General features: G+C 36.9%; 1 protein-coding gene across 1 annotated transcript in view; it reads left to right on the top strand.

Moving 5' to 3' along the window:
* ARMT1 (acidic residue methyltransferase 1) overlaps positions 1 to 10,394 on the top strand; it is a 37,645-nt gene extending 27,251 nt beyond the window's left edge. Inside the window, exons 4-6 of the mRNA XM_063445388.1 lie at positions 2,485 to 2,726; positions 3,836 to 4,001; positions 9,603 to 10,394. Coding sequence (XP_063301458.1) covers positions 2,485 to 2,726; positions 3,836 to 4,001; positions 9,603 to 10,355 — 1,161 coding nt within the window. The 3' untranslated portion in view covers positions 10,356 to 10,394. The remainder of the gene's footprint in view (positions 1 to 2,484; positions 2,727 to 3,835; positions 4,002 to 9,602) is intronic.
* The last annotated feature ends 702 nt before the right edge of the window (positions 10,395 to 11,096 follow it).

Consider the following 11,096-nt stretch of genomic DNA (forward strand, 5'->3'; position numbering starts at 1 on the left):
ACTTATTGTATATTTCCTGGTCTCTCAGGAATTTCTATTAAATAGCGTATCCCCTTCCCAGGGCAATATACAACAAAAACTAGTCACCAAGGGTCTCTATGGTCATGATAGGCCACCCTACCACTAGTGTAATACGCCCTTTTTTAAATATATTTCCTGGTCTCTCAGAGATTTTGCCTATCCCTTTCCCAGAGCAATATATATAAACAATTACAAATAAGTTACAAAACGCTACTTATAAGTAATACAGGGTTTCAAATAATATAATAATACAGGATAGAACTGCACAACAACTATTGGGTATGCTCCCCCTTATCCGGACACGTTTAAATACCCCCTAGCTCAGGTTCCCCACCCGCTACTGTAACTAAAATCACAGCCCACGTTATGGAGGTTCACCCGCTAGGCAGATACACCCTAATTCAAAGCATGGAAATATTAAAATCAGTTATAGATGGCTTCTAAAATAATATAAATCTTAATCTGAGCCCATACACTTACTTTGTTAAAAATGCTAACTTGTTAAAATATTCAGACTAAATAGGACAAAGGAATTATTTTACCATTTTTTCAGTTCATTTGTTACCAGTTCCTGAAATTCCATCATATGTCCAGTAATTCCTTAGTCCTGGATAATAAAGCTGAAAAACACTCCACAAATTGATTAGTTTAGGGAATTACATTTACAAAATAATGCATCCTTTACTATGCAGTTTATTTTCTCATACAGGTAAGACCACCCGCCCCCAACAAGGACAAATTCTCCCCCAGCTGTAACTGAAAAGGATGGTCTCTTACCTCACCAACCATCCCCCAAACATGTGCTTCACTGTTTTGACTAGGATATACACTACATGTTCACACAACTGTTAAATTAAAAAGGTGGTCTTTCCTTCATGAGTCATAATCATATATATATATATATATATATATATATATATATATCCATACTAATATTCTATGTATACGCTCACATAAATCTAATATTCGCTCAATCTGCTTTACTAAACTTATCTTTTCTTAACTACTAATTTAATTAGTTTAGTCCAAATATCTTTTCAACTAAACAAATCCTTGAATGCCAAACAAATGTAAATGTGTACACAAACAAACAGGGTCCAGTAACCAGCAATAAAAACCTGATGAACAGGTTTAGTGAAAAGTCTTTTTCTATGCAAATGGTATTCACACCATGTGGTCAATGGTGGATTGAAACCCACATGGTCAGACAAAAAGTAAAATAGTTTTATTTGTATTTATTTTTTCTATATAAAAATGACCAAAGATTGGTAAAACGTAACAAGCAACACAATAATTCATCACTATGTTCTACAACAAGAGATACCTTAAAAACAAATATCTAATCCCTATCTACTATCTGCATTCATTCAATTAAAACCATATCATCATTCATTCATCATTACGTATACAGACAGACAATTTACTGTATGATTTAAGCAAAATGCATAACATTTATATTTTCCCCAATATTCAAGCATAATCCTGTTCACAGCGCCATATGTTGTAATCGTGACTTAAATATGAATATTAATCTCTTAATACATAATAATTAAGCAATATGGAACAACATTAATATTTTTATAGTTCATGGTATTATGGTCGAATATGTGGATAGAAAATACACAAAACGTTGTAATATTAAATGTATATTTAATATAACTATAATAAATAAACAGATGCTAGCAGAATGTCAATTTACCACAATAATTATACAATAATGTATATTTAATATAACTATAATAAATAAACAGATGCTAGCAGAATGTCAATTTACCACAATAATTATACAATACAAAACTACATAAAAAGGTTACTAAATGTTTTACAAAAGGCTATTACAATTGCTAAATGTTACAATGGATTTATATTACTTACAAGGCCCCAGCCCTTTGGCTGGGGTAAGTCAGAGCTGGTACTACATCTTAGGTCCAGTCAGGTACAGGTAAAAAGAGCCAGAGTTTCTCCTACATCTGGTTTTTATTCAGTCTAAGTAGGCTGGCCTGTGATGTCACTGCCAGAAGCACATGTCTTCCTACACACTGCCCCTAGTGGTGCCTCCAAAGCATTACACTAAATATGCTTTATTTATGATGTAAAGTCATTAATTAATCGATACCATTACACCTATGAATGCCCTTGCAGTGACATGACTATGCAACTCCGGGCTTGGTGAACAAGGGAACATTGTCTGGATATACCTCTTACGGCCAACATTGTGTAGTCTGCTATACCTCACTGTTGAAGCCAATGAAAAGTTAAAACGTAATAACTTGACCGCAGAGTTTTATGTGTATGGTATTTTGCCCAGTGTTTTTGCCTGTGGTTAGAAGTGCATGCTATCGTACATGTGGTAATTCCTATAGTCAGCCATTATATTAGAACTGAATGATTATCTCAACATATACCGACAAGTGTTCTGTGTGGATTTAATTTTGTAAACATAGCTCTTTGTTTACTTTTTAGGAGGGTATAGATGGAGAAAAGAGAGCTTTAGCCTACTTTTCCAAGCTACGTAATGAGATGCAAACAGATAAGCCTATCATTCCCATCATTGATGACCTTCCAGATACACATATCTGGAATGAGTACCTGCAGTACCAGAAATCATTACTTGGTGATGGTGAACAGCCAAGCTGGTTCCGATCTCCTTGGCTGTATGTAGAATGTTACCTTTATCGTAGGATTCATGAAGGTATGACACTCAGGTAAGTGTACAAAATGGGGTTACTTTGGAGTTTAATCTACAGAATGTGCTTAGTGGACCAACTAGCTATTTCATTTAGGGTTAAAAGAGGGCTTATCTCCAGCTCCCTTGGCCCTCCATAGAAATGAGCATGCAAGTTTTTCATTGAAGGCATGTACATGGTAGGTGTGTATGTGTGCAGGGGCCTAGTGTTTGTGAATGCTGAGGTATTTTTTTGTGAAGGGTCAATATGTAAATGTTAGGGTGACCTGTCCCAAATATTACTTCTTCTGAATGAAGATAAGAGATTGCAGACTTGCCAAAGTTGACAGTCTACCACATAGCTGTGTTTGCTATTTGCGATCCCCATTGTGAATTAACAGAAAGGCTGGTCACTCTTACATTTTGTGTACATATGCTTTTTGATTAAAATGCTGACTAAATCACTTGCTAGTTCATATTTTTTTCTCTCGTTCTAGATTTGGACTAATATCTATTATCTTGAATAGAAGTTCAAATTTAAAGTGGCTCTATCACCTCAAACTTCTCCTGTTGTTTCCTCCTCTCTTCCTCTTTCAGAATCTGTTATTATTTTATTAATTTCTGATCCATTTCTCTTTAAAACATAAGACATAGTAGGGACTACTTTGTCTTGTGTATTTTTCCTACGCTTGACAAATCTTTACAAGGGGTAGTGGAGCTTGCCTTAACTTTACAGAATCTGAGTGATCTACCCAAATGAAAGTCTAAAAGTGTGAACCCTGGCTATTGAGGAAGCCTGAGCAGTAAAGGGTGTCAGTGATTACCAGCCAATCACAGCTGCACCTTGCTGGTATGAATTGGAATGGCTAACAAAGTTTGCAATCTCTGTCTCGGCCATACCTCCAGTGGCTGGGCTGTGGTTAACCAGGGACTGCTTGGAAATTGTTTAACACTGACTTGAGGGGCAGCGCCAGGGACTTGAAGCACTATAACCAATTCAATGAGATGAAATGTTTGTAGTGCCTTGATTATTCCTTTAAAATCCATAAACAGGAATTGTAAATTTACAAGTAACGTAAGCATCCTTAAAAATATTTATTTTTGTATGTTTGGCACATATAGTTAGTTTTTTGTTGTTTGTTCTTATAGCCCTCCTATATCTACGTATGATGTGTTCATGGAAGCAAAAAATGATGCTTACTTGCAATCTGAGAATGCTATTATAGCACTCTGCACACATCTTCAGGAATTCAAAAAAAACATTGCAGATACCCCTGAAGCTGGATGCAAAGAAGCATTCTCTAAACTGCTGCAGGTAAGGATATCTTTCTGAAAACAATCTTTATTTTATTTGCTTAACATGTGCCATATGACTTGGTAGCCCTGTTATATAACCAATATATTCTTTATAAGCTTGCCAAATAGGTATTAGGCTCGAAGCTGCACTTGTTTCCACATTGCCAATGGTGTAGTCATATCCTGTGAACAGGGCCACCATCAGAAATTTTGGGGCCCCTAACACAGCTCTAGGTCTGGGCCCCCGGGTGACCACCTCCAAATCCCGCCCACAGGCATACACACACACAGACACAAAAGGACACAGACACACACACACAAAAAGATACACAAATACTGAAACAGACATACACACATACAGGCATACTGACACACACATACTGAAACAGACACACACACATATACAGACACATACAGAAACACACACATAAGGAGATACAGATACACACACATACAGACACATACACACTGACTACATACATACTCGCATACTGACACACACACACATACATACTCGCATACTGACACACACACACACATACATACTGACAAACAGACATACATATAAACTGTCATACAGACATACATACATAATGGCATATATACTGATATACATACTGATATACACACACATACAGATAGATATATACATACACACATACATATTGAGATATATATATATATATACAAAAATACCTTGCACTCTAGCTCAAATTGTGTTTAAAGTCCATAGAAGACTATTACTTGCCGGGTGCTCGTTTTCAGGGGCGGAAAATGTAAACAGCGGTCTGGAACTGCACTCACGGTCCTTTTAAATTGAAAATTCCTTTATTGCATCAAATATACGACGTTTCGGTCCACACAGGGACCTTCCTCAGGATAGACTGACAATTAAAACATATAACTTACTCACATATATACCCCCCAATAACATAATTTAGTGACTTACCCCAGGTGTGTTCCGCTGAGATCGGCGTCCTCCCCCCTCGTGTGCGCCTGCGCGCTAACAACCTGTCGCTTCCTGGACGTCAAGTAGTCACGTGTAAACGTGAATAGACGTCGCTGTCTAGGTAACGAATACACTATCTCCTAGGAAACCCGCTGTAAATATAAAGCAGTTGGGTTTCTATATGCAGGAGACAAGATCGGAGTATCGGCTTTACTCAACGGAACACCCTGCCAAATAGAATTTATTTAAAAACTTTAGATTTCATACATATACAAAGCGAGCATAAAGTAAAGGGAAGTTCTAGATAGTATTGGACCCTTAAGTCCTTCTAAGCGTTAACCTATCTATTGTACCATCTTGTGAATCATTCTAACATAGATTGATCACGTGATTGTGTAGTGACTTAAACTATATATATATATACTATAATATGTATACATGTACAAAATAAGGTGTATGTTGTGATGTTATTCTCTAGTGAAACAAATATGTTTAAATATGTGAAAAACAAGGTATAAAGGATATATGAATATCCAAAATAAAATGAATGAATAATAATAATAAAAATATATTGGATTAAAGAAAGTAATATACACTACTCATTGTACACTAAGCCTACTGATCGTAATACAATCCTTCATGCACAAAGTGCGCATCCTGAAAAATTGAAAACTTCATTGCCCAAGGCACAGTTCCTCAGGACAATACGTAACAACTCTGATGAGCAAATAAAAGATGAACAATTACAACAGATGAAAATCAAATTCTTAAATCGAGGATACAATACTAAACAATTAGATGTGGCATTAGAACAGGCGAGACACCAAGTCCCGAAGATTCCTCTGGTATCGCAGAATCGTCTGTTTTGTCTATTGACGTATAATGCAGCATCAGAGAAATTATCTAATATTGTTAAAAAAAATTGGAGTATGCTAGCACGGGACACAACATTACCGAATATTTTCAATCAAAAACCAATGATTAGTTATAAACAGAATAAGAACCTTCGCGACATATTAGTCAGGACAGATCCAGTGCATAGTTATGCACGAACCAACAAAATCCAACAGAGAGGAAGCATTAGATGCCTTGGATGCGTCACTTGTAGCCACATGGTCCCCGCCAGGACTTTCAATCATCCTCATACGAATAAGACATATACAATCAATTATACTATTACCTGCAAGACTCCGTTTGTAATATATAAGCTGAACTGCCCCTGCGGGCTATCGTATATAGGCAAAACGGAAACACCTTTGTGTGAACGTATAAGAGGACATAGATCCAATATACGCACAGCTTACAGAGACGGGCACAGTGATAAACCTGTTGCTAAACATTATTTGGAAAAGGGAAACCCTCTAGCATCACTCAAATTTACAGCAATGGACCACATTCCAGAACCACGTAGAGGAGGAGATAGAGGCAAGCTATTATTGAATAAGGAAACACATTGGATTTTCATACTGGACACAGTCTACCCAAAGGGATTGAATGAACTATTAACGTATCATTCTTTTTTGTAACAATTTCAAAAAATGAAGTCAGCAAATCTTCCGCTTTGTATATAATTGTTTTTAAATTATATTTTGATTTGATTTGGAATGTTCTAGTGATCCTGTATTGATCAAACCTATATAATGTCTCAAGTTCGGGGTAAAAAAAGCCTCAACAGTTGATGAGTTAGCAAAGTAAGCACGATCAGCAAGTTAAACATTACAGAGGATTTTTCTTAAAATTTTTTATTTTTGAAAGATATTTTTTTGAAAAGAGTTGGTTGTAAGGGAGTTAAGGGCCCATGGACAGGGCCGTTTGAATAAACACTTGAGGAAAGGTTTATTTATGGAAAGCAGTTATATAGAAAGAGATTCCAGTACTATGGGCCTCATAAACACTGCGTATAAATATGTTACTGAATATAGACTTGAGGAGATACTTTCTCCGGGAACTATCCCAACAACCAAATAATTCGAGCGTAATAGTAGGATCCGGTGGGTACTCTAAATACATATATATAGGTATAGCATGGGTGTAGATAGGGAGATGGAGGATAGTTATATAAGTGAGTTACCATTTTGGTCATTGCCTAATATTTAGAATATATGAACACAGAATACAAGCTATATCATTATAGGCACATACAACTTAAATCACGGATACACTAATATCTGACAATACACATTTTTCACTACATAACTTAAATTTAATATTTGCATGTTTTTTCATTAGTGCACACATTATTTTTTATTATTTTTTTATATATTTTTATTATTATTATTCATTCATTTTATTTTGGATATTCATATATCCTTTATACCTTGTTTTTCACATATTTAAACATATTTGTTTCACTAGAGAATAACATCACAACATACACCTTATTTTGTACATGTATACATATTATAGTATATATATATATAGTTTAAGTCACTACACAATCACGTGATCAATCTATGTTAGAATGATTCACAAGATGGTACAATAGATAGGTTAACGCTTAGAAGGACTTAAGGGTCCAATACTATCTAGAACTTCCCTTTACTTTATGCTCGCTTTGTATATGTATGAAATCTAAAGTTTTTAAATAAATTCTATTTGGCAGGGTGTTCCGTTGAGTAAAGCCGATACTCCGATCTTGTCTCCTGCATATAGAAACCCAACTGCTTTATATTTACAGCGGGTTTCCTAGGAGATAGTGTATTCGTTACCTAGACAGCGACGTCTATTCACGTTTACACGTGACTACTTGACGTCCAGGAAGCGACAGGTTGTTAGCGCGCAGGCGCACACGAGGGGGGAGGACGTCAATCTCAGCGAAACACACCTGGGGTAAGTCACTAAATTATGTTATTGGGGGGGTATATATGTGAGTAAGTTTTATGTTTTAATTGTCAGTCTATCCTGAGGAAGGTCCCTGTGTGGACCGAAACGTCGTATATTTGATGCAATAAAGGAATTTTCAATTTAAAAGGACCGTGAGTGCAGTTCCAGACCGCTGTTTTTATATATATATATATATATATATATGCATACATACAGGCGCACACACACACATACATACTGACAGACATACATACATAGATAGATACACACATACATACACACATACTGACATACACATACATACATACTGAAATATATATATATATATATATACACATACAGACATACATACTGATAGATATATGCATACACACATATATACATACATACACACATACATACTGACAGACATACACATACATAGATAGATACACACATACATGCACACATACTGATATATATATATATGTATATATATATATATATACATGCAGACACATACATACATTCTGATATACATACACACATACAGACATACACCTCATGTTTCACCCTCCTATTCCTTACCTTTAAGTTGCAGGAGGGTGGCTGGGGATGATGGGAGCGGATGCCTCTGCTCTCCTCAGCTGTCTCTCCCCCCGCACGGAGTAAGCTGGGAGGAAGTCACCGGCCATCACTTGCTCCCAGCAGCATTTGCGGTGAGGCCGCATCTTTTTTATTTTTATTTTTAAAGGGGCACAGAGGGCACACGAGGGAGGAGTGGAAAGCGGCACGCTGCTCCCTCGACGCCCGCACTGCCGCCTCCTTTTCTCCTGCATTCATTGTCAGAGCAGGTACTTGCCATCAGGGTAAGCAGGTGCCTGATCTGCCATACCGATTAAAGGACAGCTTCGGGGGGTGCCTTAAGGTGGCCATATGACCACCTTCTGGGCCCCCCTGTGACAAGGCTCCTCCGGGCGCCCCCACTTTAGAGCCGCTCACCCAGTGCTGTGGCTTAGGACATGGAAAGCCCACCAGGTAATATTCCGGTGGGCACCCCCAGGGAGGGAGCACCCTCCATTCCCTAGCTGGAATGGAGGGTGTGAAGGGCAGGGTAGTGCTCAAACGGCTATTGCGCTACAACTCTTTGGAGACAGGAGTCATAGTGTATGGTCCAGCATCTTAATTGGATGGTTAAACTACTGTAAAAACAGAATCTTGTTGTATAGGAGTGCTGTGTATCCTTTTGTTTTGTGTAAATGGGAATAATTCCCCACGCTCTCTTGTGTGCTGGAAGGAGAATGGCCTAGAGTAGACTGCAGAGAGGATAGTCTTTACTAAATGATGGGATAGAGTGGGCAACGTTACTGTGGTTCTCACCAGATTCAATTACACAGAAACAAAAACTGTAAACATTTGAGAGGCCAATATCTGCAGGGCAGACAGGGCAAGTCTACAGTCTTATCCTTGGTTTTCTAATCACTTCTGATTTTTTTTTAAAGCATTTCTGAATAGTTCAAAATAAATAAAACTACAAGCTGTAATAGGGTAACAAATTAATCATTGTCACATCTGAAGAGTGATTAAATGTGTTTAAAGTTGTAGATTTCTTGGGCTACATTACATTTTTCTTTGAGGACATAGGAAAGTAATTCTAATAACTCCATGGAATGAACTATATACACATGCTATGATTTGAAATATGCTACAATGATTTTTCAAAGTATATGAGTAACTGGTGCATTTTATTTAGACTTGTATACCTTCAGATGTAATGTACATAAATATGCATTATGGGATTATTACAAAAGTTTACTTTACTCTTCTTTTAATAAGCCAACAATTCATGTTTGTGTTTATCTCCTGTAGGTGTCTTTATGGGGAAACAAGTGTGACCTTTCGATTTCTGGTGGGCAGGATAACTCTCAGAAATTCAGCATTTTAAACTCTTTGGAATCTTTCAAATCCAACATTCTAGTCGACAACACAGAATCTGTATGGCAAATCCTTTCACAGAAAAAAGATTCTAGTCGAAGAGTTGACATTGTGTTAGATAATGCTGGATTTGAGCTAATTACTGATTTTGTCTTAGCTGATCTACTGTTGTCTTTGAAGCTGGCTACCGAAGTTCACTTCCATGCTAAGTGCATCCCTTGGTATGTCTCAGACACCACTAAGCGTGATATTGACTGGACTATCAAGCAACTCTTAAGTACAAACAACAGGTGGATGTCCAAGTGTGGAGAAATCTGGAAAGAGAACCTGAAGAAGGGTCGTTGGGTTTATCACGAGCATCTGTTTTGGACTTTGCCGCATGAGTTCTGTAGCATGGCTCAGACTGCTCCTGATTTGTATTCTGAGCTGCAGAAATCTGACTTGGTTCTATTTAAAGGAGATTTAAACTATAGGAAGCTGACTGGAGATCGGAAATGGGACTTCACTGTACCTTTTACTCAAGCTCTCACAACATTTCATCCCGCACCATTGTGTAGTGTAAGAACCCTAAAATCAGATGTGCAGGTTGGCCTAAAACCTGGCGCAGGAGAGCAGCTAGCTGCGTCTGAAACTGACTGGATGATTTCTGGCAAATATGGAATTATCCAGTTTGACGCTTCTGTATGAATTTGCTCCAGTGTGTTAAAACTCCACCTCCTCATACAATGCTTTAATTGAATGTTTATTTTTATAGATTTTTACTGGGTGCCATAAATGCTTCCTTGGTATAGTGACTGCTGCATTTGCTGAATGATAAGAAAGGTATTTCTGCGTTTATCTTAGGCTACATTTGAAATGCTGCCATTATCATTATCATACAATGGTGGACTAGTTCTCTGGAGAGCTGGAATATAGAATAACAGTTTTTTTTTGTTTGTTTTTTTTGTAAATACGTAACTGCTAAGCTATACGGTTTTATTTAGCACAATGTGTAGGCAAAACTATTAGCAGATAAAAACTATGAATGCACTGCATCAGTATTCTTTTGATATTGAGAACGTAAAATCATACATGTCAAAGCCAGACTGGGGCAAATTACTAAATGTTGAGGAATTACTTTGAAAATAAATGGAAACCTCCTCATGATTAACCCACATTTGACACATTGTCCCTGAGCTGCAATGCTTTCATACATATGGTCCTTAAAGGAAAAGTATGGAGAAAAATGATTCTGTATTTGGATGCATGATATAGATAATGCATTAAAAATAATGCAATAAATAACCAGAAAAAAAATTAAATATAAAAAGATATTTACCTTTGAAGTTTTTGCACTGATTAGTTTGTCAGCCTTCAACTTTATGTATTCTCCATTCTAACAAAGAAGAAATTCTAATTTAAACAATTTCTGCCCAGCAGGGAGTTTAT

This window comes from Pelobates fuscus, chromosome 3 (genome assembly GCF_036172605.1).
Source record: "Pelobates fuscus isolate aPelFus1 chromosome 3, aPelFus1.pri, whole genome shotgun sequence".
Taxonomy (NCBI): Eukaryota; Metazoa; Chordata; class Amphibia; order Anura; family Pelobatidae; genus Pelobates; species Pelobates fuscus.